The sequence below is a fragment of the Neophocaena asiaeorientalis genome, unplaced genomic scaffold (genome assembly GCF_003031525.2).
Source record: "Neophocaena asiaeorientalis asiaeorientalis breed wild unplaced genomic scaffold, Neophocaena_asiaeorientalis_V1.1 scaffold134, whole genome shotgun sequence".
Lineage (NCBI taxonomy): Eukaryota > Metazoa > Chordata > Mammalia > Artiodactyla > Phocoenidae > Neophocaena > Neophocaena asiaeorientalis.
In genome coordinates this window covers 29653078-29669384 of record NW_020185339.1, presented here as the reverse complement: position 1 = coordinate 29669384, position 16307 = coordinate 29653078, and the positions used below count along the sequence as shown (strand labels likewise).

The 16307-nt window shown below is 44.9% G+C and overlaps 1 protein-coding gene across 4 annotated transcripts; it reads right to left on the bottom strand.

The window, feature by feature from the left end:
- Positions 1–574: 574 nt before the first annotated feature.
- Positions 575–9070, bottom strand: ZNF641 (zinc finger protein 641). 4 transcript variants are annotated; one of them, XM_024736842.1, is made up of 7 exons: positions 8410–8452; positions 7512–7632; positions 5541–5749; positions 4827–4918; positions 3526–3655; positions 2617–2730; positions 575–1748 (listed from the first exon to the last, which is right to left on the bottom strand). In XM_024736842.1, the coding sequence occupies exons 3-7, from the start codon at positions 5722–5724 to the stop codon at positions 994–996; spliced, it is 1275 nt and encodes a 424-aa protein (XP_024592610.1). In that variant the 5' UTR covers positions 5725–5749; positions 7512–7632; positions 8410–8452; the 3' UTR covers positions 575–993. The 4 variants fall into 4 exon arrangements, with proteins under 4 accessions (XP_024592610.1, XP_024592611.1, XP_024592609.1 ...); XM_024736843.1 differs by lacking the exons at positions 7512–7632; positions 8410–8452 and adding an exon at positions 8919–9070; XM_024736841.1 differs by lacking the exon at positions 7512–7632 and having other exon boundaries at positions 8410–8508.
- Between the last annotated feature and the right edge of the window lie 7237 nt (positions 9071–16307).

The window sequence follows — 16307 nt, the reverse complement described above, 5'->3', positions numbered from 1 at the left end:
GCCTGGGTTACTTGGGGGTATAAGGTCCATCTCTTAGCACTGTAGTGTGGTCTCTCAGCTGGATATATGTATACGCAGGGTGAAGGGAGCAGGAATAGGGGTGAGAAGGTTATTGTTTCTGTTTTTCAGCAGGTTGGGTGAGAGGTGTGGATGTATGTTCAGATGATCGGTGTAAGGATGATGGGCCCACACAAGAATGAGGTCGGCCCCTCAGCTTTCATCTGGATAAAAAAGGGGGCTCTGGGTGCCTGATCACTATCTCTTTCCTGTTTCCTCGTTACTCTCTAACCCAGTGTTCACCAGTATGTTTCATGGAGTCACCAGTTCTGTGGGATGTGAGATAAAAAGGATACTGAAGTCAAATAAATTTAGGAAACACTGCATTAAAAGAGGCTTAACCATTTGCTCTACTGCATAAATTTTCAGAGCCTTTAATATGCCAATATGGTCTTTCTCTTCATATATATATATATGTATATATATATATAGAGAGAGAGAGAGACAGAGAGAGAGAGAGAGAGAGAGAGAGAGAGAGAGAGAGATTATATATATAGAGAGAGAGAGAGACAGAGAGAGAGAGAGAGAGAGAGAGAGGGAAAGAGAAAGAGAGAGAGAACAGTTATGTTACAGAAGGGTGATACTCAAAATATTTAACGACTGGTATGGCATAAGCTCCAACCAACCAATCCAAGCAGTTTGGGCCTTAGCCAAAAACTGCTGGTACCACTGTACCCTGGAGAATGGGCTCAGGCTGAATATCAGCCCATGCAGTAGGCACTGTTTCCCAAAAGTTTTGCCCAAAGAACTCTACTTTATGTGGCATCTCATAGAACTGGTGAGAAATACTCTGGCCAATGCTGGAACCTCATCTTTCTAGGGATGGACTGGGACTCATGACTCTGGCCACGGGGGTGCAGGAGAGGGTCAGCTCTGGCAGAGACTCCTGGTAGCACCGGTTGAAAGATGTGACCACAGCTGCAACAGAAACAGATTTTAAAAGACAGATGTCCCTCTGTCCCAGCTGCTCCGGGGACTCTGTCCCTGGTGGGTCAGCAGGTGCCTGTCCAGGTGATGTTTACGGCCGAAGCTCTTCTCACAGCGCGGGCACTGGAAGGGCTTCTCCCCGGTGTGTGTCAGCCAGTGTCTCACCAGGTGGTGCCGTCGGCCAAAGCTCTTCCCACACTCAGTGCACACGTGGCACTTCGGCACTGGTGGAGCGCGCTGCCGCTTCCGAGCCCCAGGGCTCTCTCCAACCTCTTGGCCCTTGCAGGACTTGCCTTCTGCGTGTACTCTCTGGTGGCTGGCCAGATGGGAGTTGCATCGGAAATTCTTGCCACACTCAGAGCACTTGCTGGGTTTGTCATGTAGGTGGGTTTTCTGGTGTCGGATCAGGTGATGTCTTCTCCCAAAGCTCTTCTCACACTTGAGGCAGCTGTAGGGCCTCTCCCCAGTGTGTGTTTGCTGGTGCCTGGCAAGGTGGGAGCCCCACACAAACTGTTTCCCACACTGGGGGCATGTGTGCGGTCTTAACAGGGAATCCATTTCTGTGCTACACAGAAGGTTTGAGAAGCTATCTTCCTGAAGAAACGGTGGGCCAAGGAGCATGCCTCTGGAGCTCCTGGGCATGGAATCCCAGCTCTCATCCTGCTCTGGGTTCCAGAGAACGGTATCTTCAGACACACTAGATAACATTCTGGGAGGTTCTGCTTCTAGTTCAGGGGTATCCCCTTCGTGCTCACTTCCATCTCCTGTGGAGAAGGGAAAATACCGACCCCAAGAGGGGAGTCACAAGGGAGTACCCCAGGACCTGAGTCAGAGGTGAGGTTGTATGATGCCTATTAGGGCCTAAACCTCACCCTATAAAGGCTGAGAGAACAGATTTTAATGTTGTATAAGACAGTGCAAGAGGTACAGAGGTTAAAAGCCTAGGCTTAGGAGACAGATACCCAATTTTGAATCTCAGCTTTCCCACTTAACTTCTATAGGCTTTCATTTCTTCTTCTGTAAAATGGGAATCATTATAAGATAGATGTTATAAGACAGATAGGATAGTACCTGCATATAGTAAGCACTAGTAAATGGTCTATGCTATTGTTGTTACTTATTTATTACTGTTATTTATTTAGCACTTAAAAAAAAACTATTAATCACCATCTTCCTGCCTAAGCATAGATGGAGAGAGTTAAGAAACGTGCTACAATCATCACTGGCTGGGTGACCACCTGTCAGCACTAGAGACATTGTGGAAGGCATTTCCACAATGGGTGGCAGGTTGAACAACAATTAACATTTACTGAGTGCTTATTATGTGGCTGGTACTGTTCTACTATGGTTACATATTTAAATCTCACGATAATTTATGGATGAGGAACCCAAAGGTAAGTTAATTACTTTTCCAAGGTTCCACAGGTATGGTCCTGGATCCAGATCCACAAAGTTTAGCTCCAGAGCCTGCCCTCTAAACCACTGTGTTACACCGTCTTGCTTTTGAAGAAAAAGATCTCTAAACCTTTCAGTACTGTAACTCTCTGAGGCAGAGGAGGGATTAGAGGGACATGTAATGATGAAACTCCAAAAGGGGTGAAGGCCGTGGCTGAGTGTATTCTACGTCATTACCTGTATATGTGACCTTCAGAATGTCCCTCTCTTCTAAGTCCTGGGGGTCAGGAACCCATTGCTCTTCCCCTCCTTCTAGTTGAGAAAGCATATCCAGTTTGGGGATTGGAAATCCTGCCCATGGGAAAGGAGAACAGAGATGTCAATTAGTTCAACCGTAATTCTCATTTCTGAAAAAAGCTTCCTAGATTATTCCCTGGAACTCTATAGATAAAAGAAAGGCCAGGGGACTTCCCTGATGGTACAGCGGTTAAGACTCCATGCTCCCAAGGCAGGGGGCCCGGGTTCGACCCCCGGTCAGGGAACTAGATCCCGTGTGCCACAGCTAAGACACAGCGCAACCACATCAGTAGAGAAATATTAAAAAATGAAAAGATAGAAGGCCAGATACAAGCCTTTCCCTCTTCCCCCCTCCCGTTTCTGTTCAGTCCCTCTTCTTTCTTTCAGAAAATCATACTTTCTTCCCAATGAGTGCTCTCTTCCACTCAAATTTCAAATACTTCCAGTCCAACTGTCTTTTCTGGTCATAACCTCACTTAATTAGCCCTACTGCAGCTGTCTCACCACCTACACTCCCATCTTTCCCTAGGTGGTTTCGGAGTTTCCAAGGACTCAGTTCCATCTCTTAGATGTCCTTCTCTCTGCTTTGAAAGAACCTCCCAATTCCCAACCAAGAAGAGCCTAAAGTTCTCTTCTCTAATAATTCACATCATTTTGTTGTTTTTAAAAATATGACACTTTACTTCCATTCCCTTTGAATTAACTCTAGCATTCTTTCTCTAGTGGAAGCTTAGACAGATTCTCTGCCTAGAAAAGAACCCCAAATAGACGCTCTCCAACAGCCCTGGAGCAGACGACTCCATTCTCCCAGAGTACAGTCATTTAGTGGCTGGGGAAGGTCATGCTTACTTAGAGAGACTACTATCCCACAGTTTTCCTGCATGACGTATTCTCCATAAAAGTCTGTCTGAGAAGGGTCCAGGCTCCGCCACTCCTCCTGAGAGAAACACAGTGACACATCCTTGATGGTTACCAGGCCCTGAAACAAAATGTAGCATCATCTGTCAGCAGCTGTTCCTTAAGGGAAATGGGTTCTCAGTATAAAAGGCTCAGGTAGTAGTAGAGGGGAGAGAGCAAGAGAGTGTCTAGAAAAAGAACTGCCCAGAGGTCCCTGGGCAGGGCACATGGTTTTGGTGAAGAGGAAATGAGGAAAGGGGTAAAGGTAATGGTCCATGAATGAGTGAGGAAAACGGCTGTAGAGGATTTCCCCAAATTGGGACCATGAGAAGTTGGAGGCACCACAAACCCTTTGGTCCCTCTGTTTAGTTACAGGTGTCTGCCCAGTCTCCTCTCACCGGCCTTATTCTTTTCCTTGTAGAAGTTGTGTCCTAGCTCCTCCTTTCTCCACCTGACCTTTCCTTTCCTATCAGCACAGAAGAATACAGATAAAGTGCCCTTCCTTGCCCCCTTCCCTACTGTGCCATATCCTTAGGCAGTACAGCGTGGCAGTTCGCCCAGATTCTGGAGCCAAAGGACTCCTAGCTCTGCCACTTATTAGCAGTATGACCTTACACAAGGGCCTTAATCTTAGCCTGTCCAATTTTCTCATCTGTAAAATGGGGATAACTGAGTTTCTCTCAGGGTAAAATGAGTTAATATACCTAAAGCACTCAGAGAACAGCAAGCATGGTAAGCACTTTGGGAGTATGGATACTACTATTATTACTGTCTTCCCATGGCTCTCCCCTTGCCTTCTGAATCTAAACCTGTTTTCTCTCTCTGGCTCTGCCCCTTTTTACATCTTTCTATCTTCTATTCTTTTCCATAAATGCTCTATCATCCACGCAATCCTGTCTACTTTATGTTCTTCTAAGCTTCCTTCAGGTCCTCTTTTCCTAATATTTCCAGATTTATTTCTTAAAGGACGTTAATGAATTATTCTTAAATTCCCCCTGTGGATAGCACAGCCATCCATTAAAAAAAAAACAAAACATCTAACCTCTAGGAATTCCCTTCTTCTCATCATGCCTCCATTCATTTTTTAAAAGGGTATTATGAGCCCCTTGGAAAGGGGCAGAATCTGTTCAGACATAAAATGGACATACCATTAGTGGTCATGTGAAATGACAAATCAGTGGAATGATGCAAAGGCTGTAGAAAGGCAGCGTTGAGAAAACCCTGAGAGAGGCCAAAGGAAGAACACAGCCCACCTGTGATCCAGCTGCAAGAAGTGCAGCTGCCATCTCCCAATCTCCAGTGCTCCCTTCCTGGGGAATGGCAGGAACCCAGGGAGCCGACTGAGCTGGTGAGGGGAGAGAAGAACCATTAGAGATGGAGCATCCATCCTTTCCCAATTAGAGCCTGGGCCCTATTTTAGAGGGGCTTAAGGGTCACTTTTTTTTCTATATTTATACCCATTGGTAAGACTCCAACGCATAAATGTAGTAGAAAAGACCCTCCCTCAAAATATCCTGAAAGGGTACTGAGTGGTTGTTAGTAGAGCATTTATCTCATCCATTTCTACTCGACTAGCTGTGGTTTGAATTTATATTATTTGAATGTAATTTTCACCTTGTAAAGTGCATTTTACTGAGTGTGTTTTCCAACAGCAGTCAGTGTTTCTGTCACTTCCTTTGTCTCCCATATTTGTTACCACTAACCATGTAGCATGTGGAGGGAGTGATTATGCAAGAAACGGGAGGAGCCCAGTTACATGGTTTGCAGAATCCAGGTGTTCATTATATTAGTATTTCTGTGACCAGAGCCCAGAAGTTCCTTATATTTCTGTGACCTAGTCCTGGTACTGACTATGCTGTGCAGTCAGTTTATGGCGATTTGGGGATTTTTAACTCTACTTTTCAACAGAGATTAGAAGACTATTCTCTGCACTGTGCTTCCCACACACACCCCCTCCGGGCTCTCACCCTTCTCCTGAAGCGACTGTGGCTCCTCTTCAAGGTCACAGCACAGGTGCTCCAGTGGCCCTGGTGCTGTCCTCCATGGCCCCTCTTCCTGGCTTCCCCTTTCCACCTGGGGCTCTGCTCCATCCAGCTGAACACTCATTGACTCCCATCCTGTCCCCAGGGCTGCAGTCTGTTCTGAAAGCATCTTTGCTACAAACCCAAATTGTGACCTGGAACAAATTCATATCAGTTATGCCCATGAAAATGGAAAGGGGTGATATTCCTAAGGGAGTTATGGAGAACAGCCCAGGGATAAAAGATGACACTGGATAGGAGGAGCTTGATGAAAGATGAACTTTAAAAGCTTGATGTGTTCCAATCAATTGAAGCTGAGCCAGAAAAGAGCAGGTGCTACATAGCAAAGTCACAAATGGTTATTTTGGGGCTGGAAGAACTTCATTTTTAAAAAAAAGAACAATCCTGGAAATTCAGAAGCTATCAATTAATTTCAACAACTGAAAATACTTAACTGGAAATTTCAACCACTGAATGTAAGCAATCTGGAAATATGCAGGACTGGATGCAAACAGACTTGCACTCAACAAAAACAGATGTAACTACACATAAGATTTTCTGCCACAAATCCCATTCTCATCAGTTAGTTTAGAATGAAATGATTACTATAGGTAGAAATCCTAGTCAAAGGGTGTATTTTTTATGAGGCTGTACCAAATGGTGCCTTACTTAGGACAAGCCTCAACAAACAGACATATAACTTGTCACTCTGTTGTAGAAAATGAGAACTGGTAGTAAATATGGTAGAAAGAGCAATAACTTGGAAAGCAAGTATAAGACTCTAAAGCAACCCTAAAAGATAAGAGAAACTGTTGGTCAGTGAGGAGCTAATGTCTGATTGGGAAAAGAAAAAAAGAACAGAAAGGGTTTGGACTAGGTAGAAAAGGGGAAGCAGGTGCTGCTAACATGACCCTGGGGTGAATTAACAGCCCTGTGATTTAAGACACAGGAAAGAACCTGAGACACAGGATAGAACCAGTCAGATCTCATTATAAAAATGTACTCAATTTTAAAGAAGTGTATGGTCAAGCCAGAGTGTGTTCCATCAGAAGAAACAAAAGTGAAGAAAGGGATGGGAAATATGTACACTGGGGGAAAGTTCAAAACAGTGGACACAGTCTTGACTAGGGAAGAAGGCTGATGAATGATGCTGCCAATGAATAAAAAGAGATGTTTTCTATCTCTATGCAGATCTCTTCTCTTGATTGCAAGAGAAGAGATTTAGGTTAGATTAAAAAAAAATTCCTAATAGTCCTGCAGTGCATAGGACCTGGTTGAAGGCTTTTTGCTCTGGACATCTTAGGAGCAGGACAGGTTGTGTTGTGATAGCGGTCTCCCTGCCTTACAGCAGGGCAATAGTCTATGAGACTGTGAAGAGTCCCTTTTTGCTCGGCAACGTCATATTTTTGTGATTCTTACTCAATGCCCAAGCAGTCAGAGCCAGTGAAAGTCTTCCAAAAACAGGTCAGAACCTTGGTAACTGTTCTGGCTCACTCATATCCATCCAAAAACATTTGCAAGAATCCAGGAGCCCAGGATTGGTAATGACAACTGTCAAGTTGTTTATTTTCTTGCCTATTTGTCTTCGACAAAAGAGGTAGGTGGGAACTCTAAGCTCAATGCACAGGAAGGGAACAAATTTCCCTTTCATCTCAGAAGTCCAGAGATGTCTCAGGGCCTCATGGGAGCATCCTGGACTGATTCCCAGCTTACAAGGTTTCCTTTTCAGAGACTTCTCATGAGAAAGGAAAATTCCCAATAAAGCAATAAAGGGAAAGTTCCATTTTAGCTTTTACCTCTGAATTCCAGCCCCTGTATTCACTTAACTTTTAACATGTAAAGCATGGATTCCCCCTCTTCACCAGATGTCTTCCTCATTCTCTAGCTCCGTTTGAAAGTCCTCCTTCAGGACTTTACCTCTAGGTAAATATCTGGACACCTGAGACCCACTTCTCCATCTCTCCAGCAGCAGAGTCCCTTGATAGGAAGCCTCTTTCGCAGGCCAGATGTGAGCCTCTCCAGACCACTGACAGAAAACCTGTGGAAGTGCTAGCAGAAATATCAGCAAAGGAGGGAGCAGGTACTTGTCCTCAAACTGCATTTGCTAAAATATTTGCTCTCTCAGAGCCAGCATCTGGGCAGTTAAGGTGTCAGCCCTAACCTGGTTTCTCCCGGCTCCAGGATGATCCCAGGCCTACTGGAGTCGGGGTTCTAAGACACTTCCCCCTTTTCCTCACATATCTGGGGGGCATGGCACCTGCAGAAGTTGGTTTCTGCAGCAAGTGTTGTTGGATAGAGAAAGGGCCATGCTACCGAAATGAGTAGTCCAAGGACACAGGGACAGTCGCGCTGTCAGAGAAGCCTGGCCCCTGTCCCGGGCGGGGCGTGGGCGGGACGGGCGCCCACTCCAGAGTAAGGTTGCTTCTGCCCTCCTTGTCACAGTGCCCCTGGAGAGGGTCAGATTTCAGAGAACCCGAGAGAGGCAGAGCTGGAGCAGGGGAAGTGAGGTCAGAAAACAGGTTTCTCGTGAACTGGGGCATGAGCAAGTGAAGAAAAAGGAGCCGCGGGGTAACCTGCGAGCGGTGACAGCGGTGGGAACCCGCGGGGCCTGACAGCGACGATGGGGGGACGGGGAGACGGGAGGGGCGAGCACAGAGTGTCAGTGTGGCCGACCCACCCCCCCCAGAATGGCAGCGACCCAGAAGCCGCGACGACCCTCCTCCCCGCCCCCACGGGTGACCGGCCCCACTCACCGCCCCGGGAAGCCAGGCGTCCCTCCCTCCAGCCGCGACTCCCTCCGCCCGGCCCCACTCACCACGGTCGGTCGGCTTGGCCTGCGGCCCGGTGCCTCCCTCCCGGCCGCCGCCTGCCCCTCCCCTCTGCCCTCGCTTCCTCGGAGCCGGCAGCCGTGGAGCCAGCGACAGGCGGAGACGGCGGCCCGGCGGGCGCGGGCGGGGCGGGCACAGGAAATCCCCGCCCGCTTCCGGGGCTCGGCGGCCACGGCGGCGCCGAGGGGCGTGGGGGCCGGGGCGAGGGACGGGCTGCGCCTCCAGGGCCCCCAGGCGGCCCGGCCCCGCATCTCAGGCGCCCACCGCCCCTGGACGCCGTGGGCCCAGGCGCCAGGATCCCGGCCGACCTTGGCGGCTCGACCCCGCCCTCTCCCTGACTGACCATCTTCCGTCCCGGCCACGCGGCCTCCCGTGGGGTCCTTTGCACACAGGTTCATTAATTATCTCGACATTTAACAACCAATCCTCACATGCCAACGATCGATGTGAGAGAGATTTCTCGAGACAACGGTCTGGAATTCCTCAAGGAGCTCACCTTCTAGGTTTCAGGATAGCCAGGGTGATGATAAGGGGCTGGAGAGAGCGTTGAGGAGGAGTCACTAATTCTGAACGAGGTTGACTTCACCAAGATGTGTGTCTGAAGTCGGCCTTGCGCCTGCATTGTCCAATTTGCTGGAGCCACCAGCCTCCGGATTGAGGTGTGTTGTAACATACACACCTGATTTAGAAGACTTAATTAACAAAATGTACAATAGCTAATAAGCAATATTTTGAATATGTTCGGCTAAAATGTATTGTTGATATTCACTTCACCTACTACTTTCAACTTTTTTTTTAATACTTTATTTTTTTAACATCTTTATTGGGGTATAATTGCTTTACAATGGTGTGTTAGTTTCTGCTTTATAACAAAGTGAATCAGTTATACATATACATATGTTCCCATATCTCTTCCCTCTTGCATCTCCCTCCCTTCCACCCTCCCTATCCCACCCCTCCAGACGGTCACAAAGCACCGAGCTGACATCCCTGTGCTATGCGGCTGCTTCCCACTAGCTATCTACCTTACGTTTGGTACTGTATATATGTCCATGCCTCTCTCGCGCTTTGTCACCTTGAATTTGTAGATTTCTTTGGGTAGTAGAGTCATTTTCACAATGTTGATTCTTTCTTTTAACTTTTAAAATTATGGGTACTAAGGTGTTTATATTTGCCGCTTACATTTTATTTCTACTGGACAAAGCTACCTCGAAGCATTAGACAGATTTGACTGGAAAAGATGAGAAAGGGCCTACAAAACAGAATAAACAGATTACTATTAGAATCTGTTTATAATCTACAAATCACATTCATTACTTTATCATCTGAACAATTCTGTACAATTTTATTTTATAGACTTAAAAAATAAGTGACTCACTTAAGGTCATAGGTGACAAACATTCCTTTAATATATATTTATTTTTTGCTATGTGCCAGGCACTGTAACTAAATCCTGGAAGTCAAAGGTCCCAAAGGAATTGTCTGTCTGTGGATTCAAGAACTCAGTCTGTGGAAACACATGTCAACAAATATTTGCAATAAAATGTGACAAATGCTGAAGTAGAGGAATATACTTTGCACTAGGAGCAAAGAAGTAAACATGTATGGGTGGGAGGTCAGAGATAAGCCTGACAGAAGTCTTGAGGGAGAGGAGTGGGGAGGGCTCCATTAATGAAAAAGAGGAGAATGTGGGCTTCCCTGGTGGTGCAGTGGTTGAGAGTCTGCCTTCCAGTGCAGGGGAGACAGGTTCGTGCCCCTGTCCGGGAAGATCCCACATGCCGCGGAGCGGCTGGGCCCGTGAGCCATGGCCGCTGAGCCTGCGCCTCTGGAGCCTGTGCTCTGCAACGGGAGAGGCCACAACAGTGAGAGGCCCGCGTAACAGAAAAAAAAAAAAAAAAAGAGGAGAATGTGCTAGACATGCAGTTGAGGAAGGGTATAGACCATGTTGTAGAGCAGATCATAGGGTATTTGGGGGAGGTGTTAAGCCAGGATTTGTATCTCAGGTCCTGGAACTAAGTCCAGGGGTTCTTTGCATTTATGTTTCCACAGGTGAGAAATACAAGGTATGTTAATCTGGGTATGTTAACAATACCAGTGTCTCAGTGGTTTAACATAATAAAAGCTTATGTTTCACATAAGTCACAGTGTGTAGCAGGCTTGTCGGAGCCAGTGGGTGGGGTGTCTGCTCCTTGCAATCATGGAAAGACCAGGTTTCTTCTATCTTGTGGTTCTACCATCCCCTGTTGCCTTGGAATCATCCAATCTGTGGGCCTCAGATAAAGGAGGAAAGCTGTGGCTGACTTATTGGAGATATCAGGGACAAGCCCTGGAAGTGCTCTACATCATTTTCACCCATTTCCTTAGCCAGAATTCATGACTAAGGTGCATGATCATATGGTTCCACCTAACTGCAGGGGTGGCTGTAAAGTGTGTGCACCCCAGTAGAAAAGGAAATGGGGTTTGATGAACAATTAGCATTGCCTCTGTCACACATATAATTAAATTAAGTTAAATAACCAAGCTGTCTTTACTTGAAAGAGAGATTTGGGGAGAGCTGGCAGAGTATATCAAAAGAGGAAAGAAAAAGGAGGCAAAATAGTCATCTTTGGCCTGATGGCACAATAATGGGTCATTAATATTTAATAAACATCTACTTCATGCCAGAACTTTGTTTTTTAACATCACAGGGAAAAAAATATAAAATACCTTTATATTTAGCTTTAATGTGCCATCTTTTTAGCTTTCAATCGGCAAACTGTAGATATTATCTCAGCGTGGGTTTAGGAGCATTCAGTGAGCCAAAAGGCAAAATTAGGAATTGAACCCTGGCCTTAGACTTATAATCTGGTGCACCTGTCACCAGAGTGGTACTTTACCTTTCACAGTAATATATGGACGAGTCCAAACTCCTGTGTAAGGTGGGGTAATTAAATATGCAGTGAGTAGCAGGCAGGTGATTCCATCTTTTTAAGACTTTCTGGTGGCAGAGTTTCAAGATCAGCTTTGAAGGCAAAATGTAGGAACAGCATCTTGGGTAGAATCAGAAGGTAGAAGTGTACCTGCTGTGGGGTGAAGAACACACAGGTGTGGACATGCCTATCTAGAGTAGAGAAGAAATGGGGAAATTGATAGAAAGATTAGAATAGTGGGTCAAGGACTTTTAATTTGCCATATCAAGTAATAGAGAGTCACTATATTTAGTGTTATAAGGAAGTGATATACCTGGTGGGTCCAATTATATTATTCTAAGGAAACTTGGTCATCCAGGGCTGCCCTGTTGATAGAGTTCAGAACGACCGAACGGGATGAGTTGGACCCAAAGCCAGATTCTAGTGTGTGGAGTACAGTTCCTCAGGACACAGCTGTGTTCTTCCTGGGGCTCAGGGAGAGGTCACAATCATTTAAGGTTCCAAGTTCTCCTTTGGACTTCCAAAGACCTTAAGAGACTCAGTCTCTTGCCTGTCAGCCTTAGCTCCTTCATTTCTGAACTCTTGTTCTGCTGTGGTTTGAATAAAAACATATAATGCAGGTGTTCACCAGTTTAGGATTGTGTTATAAGAGTTTCTTTATTAGTCAGTTGATTGCAATGAATTAGCAGCTTGGCTTACAAAAATCTTTTCCGCTATAATAAACCATACCTCCAGTTGCTAATTAGAGTCTAATCACCATTTATAACACTGCTTTTCGGAAGCATTCAAAGTTTTGAAGCTTGATGTCAGAGATGAGTTTTCTACCAACAGGGCAGTGCAGCTGTTTGTGTCCACTATGTCTAGGACTGTAAAAGAAAGAGGAAGGTTGAGGGAAGTGTCAGGTTAGGATTCCTGTGGAAAGAAAGGGTAAGGGTCCCCTAGTCAGTAGTCGATAATTAAAACTGGTATTTGTAGAGCACTTCACAATTTACAAAGTGCTTTTTTGTACATGTGATCTTCACAACTCAGGGAGATAGGTAAATTATCTTTATCCCTAGTTTATATTTAAGGAAATAGTGGTTCAGACATTTAAAATCGTAGAATCTCACTTTTTATTTTTATAATCCTGGGCAGATTTATGTAGATATACCTGTTTCCTAATTAATAAAATGAAAATCATTATACCTACTTTGTAGGGTTGTTGTGAAGAGTAAATGAGATGATGTAAATTGCCGTCACTCGCCATCTGCCTCTACAAGGATTAGGTCACTAGCCACTGTAGTTGCTGACCTTCAACACACCCTAAAAGGAGTTCAGGGTGGAGGTCAGGAATGAGGCACTCTGTGGTCTGGGAAAAACTGACAGAACGGGCCTTCAGATAGTTAGATATTTTTAGGAGAAGGTTTTGTGAGCCCAATTTTTTCCATCTTCTCATATCTAGGAAAGCACTAAAATCATTAATGGAGACATCTACTCCTTGTGACTATCATCAACCTTCTTGTGACCAGCAGTAACCTTCTGCCAAAATGTGTGCTTGATTGCACGTATCGCCCTTCAGCAAAATCACATATATACTGACCTCCCCCCCACACACACCTCTTCGAAGCAATTCCTCAGAGCTATCTGAGCGGCTGTCTCCCAGGCTATAGTCCTCATTTTGCCCCAAATAAAACTTAACTCACAGCTTTCACATTGTGCATTTTTTTTCAGTTGACAAAATAGACAATTTAATACATAGTAAGAATAGAGTAAATGATAAGACTTAGGAATTGAAGCTGCATAATGGGTGAAAAGAAGACTTTAGTAGGGTGGAACAGAGCAAAGATGGGATGAAAGATCAATTTTATTCCTGAGTCACAGTGAGGTAGACAAATTGGTTGAAGCTGAAGGTGTAGGGGGCAGAGTAGGATGCTTTAACTGGAGATTAGGATGCGGGTTGCAGTCGTTGGTACTAACTAGATATAGGATATGATTGTGCAAGTGGGTGACTGAGGTGGTGGACAAGATCATTTAAGGTAAGAAAAAGTCAAAGAACTGGGAGGCTTGGTATTAGCAAAATATTTAACTGCCAGTACTAGGGTAGGCATGGATCCATCAGAATGAATGTAGCCTATCGTGCTATGCAGGGTCTTGGAGGCACTAGTGGCTATGAAAATGTTTCAGTATTTTAATGATCATACCTGTGCAGTCGAACCCAGGCCATAAGATGGATCGTCCACATGGATATTACCAGGAATGATGATGGGGTTATGGAGAGTGAGATAGCAAGCTAGTTGAGGGAGTCTTTAATGAAAGAAGGAGAATGACCAGGACTATGGTAGGTGATAATAACAAGGAAGGGTAGTGTGTGGAATGGCTTGATGTCTCAAAGGATCAGGACATTATTTAGGGAGGAAGGAGGAAAGTGGTACTTGAGGCAGCAATGAAGAGCAAAGAGAATATTTACTCGATTTTACTGATGACAAATCCTGAATTCCAGAGGTCACAGTGGAAGGAGTTAGATGTTATTTGGGGGGTTAGAGTCTAATTCAAATTAGGCAGTGTAGAGGACTATGATAGGGTAAGAATCTCTATGATGAGGAATGATCTGGAGGCCAAGGATTCTTGTGTTGTAAGCAGAGATATAGGACATGAGGGGATTAGTACTCTCAGGGGTAGGTGGATAATCAGTTCTAATTATAGCCCCCTTCTTGGGACTGGTCTAGTCATCTTGTCAGTGGTGAGGTAAGGTATAAGGGTTGGCTGGGGGTGAGTAGATGAGGTGTGTGTGGTAGAATGAGGATCTCATTAGAAGTGTGCTGCACTTGTGGACCCTCTTCCAATCCTATTGTGGACAGAGTTAAGGCTAGAGAGGCTGTCTTTCCAGAAGTGCCAGAGTTCCGAGGTCCCTTAAATCATGCTTGGCAATGGTGGTGATGGTGTCAAGGCTTAGGGAGTTCTGTGGCTCACCCTTAAGTCCTATTGTCCTTGATATTGAGGGGGAGGAAAGGAGTGGTCTTACAAGGAGTTAACAGTTTCTTGTGTACTCTTTAAATAGGAAAATTTTAATTTAAAAGATAGTGCTAAATTGAATGGTGGGCACAAAGTTGTGCTAGAAATAGCACTAAACTAAGAACCAGAAGATTTGTTTTTAGTTCTGGCTTTGCCTCTGGGTGACAGATTAGAGCCTTAACCTCATCAATCAAATCGGTGTAATATCATGCCATTTTTTCCTTAAAAGCTGTTGTGAGGACTAAATTAAGGAAAAATATAGGCATATGGTATAAAACTCATAAAGCACTATTTAAAGGCAAGAAGTTGGCAATTGGTGCTACTTGGCAGAAATAATCTGTAGTCAGTGTAAATAGTGAACCAAGTACAGGCAGCTGTCAGTTAGTGACAGCTGGTGTTGCAGTCAGGGTAAGACTAGATGTTTTATAAGATTTAAAGTTTTTTTGATGATGGGACACAACTCAAAGACAGATAGATGAAAGGCAGAACTCTTTGTTACTTATAGCTCCAAACCAGACAAGGCTGTCACACAGGGCCACACAGGAATTTGCACCCAGGGATAGGTAACAGTAAGCTGGAACTGCAGGAAATGCTTATGTATGGCAAACAGGATGGAGTAGCTAGGTTTCATACGCTTCTAGGGTATTGGGTATTTTGAATAATTCTTCAGGCCTAAGAAAGAAGGGGCTGTCCCTCGGTATAGGTATGGAGAAGGGGGCCTCTGGCAGTTGGGTATATATGTATTATAACCCAAGAGTGGGCACTTCCCTGGTGGTCCAGTGGTAGAGAATCCGCCTTCCAATGCAGGTGATGCAGGTTCATCCCTGGTCGGGGAACTAAGATCCCGCATGCCGTGGGGCAACTAAGCCAGCGTGCCACAACTACTGAGCTCGTGCGCCTCAACGAGAGAGCCTGCGTGCCACAAACTACAGAGCCCATGCACTCTGGAGCCCATGCGTCACAACTAGAGGGAGAAAACCTGCAGGCCATAACTAGAGAGAAGCCCACGAGCCACAACAAAGATCCCGCAGGCTGCAACGAAGACCACTCAGGCCGCAACTAAGACCTGACACAGCCAAAAAAATAAAGAAAAAGAAATAACCCAGTAATGTTAGAGCCTGATAAGGGAAGTAGTTGGGATGGGGATTTGACAAATTGCAGGTTAAGTGGAATAGAGGGTTTCAGTCATGGCAGGAAGACTGGGTCAAGACAGCACTTGGTTTTTTTTTTGGCCATGCTGCAAGGCTTGCAAAATCTTAGTTCCCTGACCAGGGATCGAACCCAGGCCCCCTGCAGTGGAAGCACGGAGTCCTAGCCACAGGATCACCAGGGAATTCTAGCACTTGTGAAATATCATGTTACAGGCAGACGGCTTCAAAGTGGTGTAATCTCAAATTGCCATTATTTTATAGTGCAAAAACTTACTCTAAGCAGATTTCTCATTGACATAGTATAGTTTCTTAATTTAGTTATTGTCTTTTTTAAATTGAAGTATAGTTGATTTACAATATTATATTAGTTTCAGGTGTACAGCAATGATTTAATATTTTTATAGATTTTACCCCATTTAAAGTAATTATAATATACTGGCTATACTCCCTGTGCTGTACAATATATTTGCCTTTCTTATTTAGTTTATACCTACTAGTTTGTACCTCTTAATCCCTTTCCCCTATCTTGCCTCTCCCCTCACCCCTCTCCTCACTGGTAACCACTAGTTTGTTCTCTGTACCTCTGAGTATGTTTCTGTGTTGTTATATTCATTCATTTGTTTTATTTTTAACATTCCACATATAAGTGAAAACATACAGTATTTGTCTTTCTGTCTGCCTTATGTCACCAAGCATAATACTCTTCAGGTCCATCCATGTTGTTGCAAATGGCAAATTTTCATGCTTGTTTTTATGGCTAAGTAATATGCCATTGTGTGTGTGTGTGTGTGTGTGTGTATGTATGTATGATTTTATATATATATAATCACAGCT

Bases quoted from the DNA above. Each gene is read 5' to 3' on its own strand.
- ZNF641 (XM_024736843.1), bottom strand. From the start codon at position 5,724: ATGCTTTCAGAACAGACTGCAGCCCTGGGGACAGGATGGGAGTCAATG. The intron at 3,656-4,826 runs GTGGGCTGTGTT...ATTTTGTTTCAG, and splicing joins TTCTTGCAGCTGGATCACAG to GGCCTGGTAACCATCAAGGA. The intron at 1,749-2,616 runs GTAATGACGTAG...CCTTCTCCACAG, and splicing joins TCTGAAGGTCACATATACAG to GAGATGGAAGTGAGCACGAA.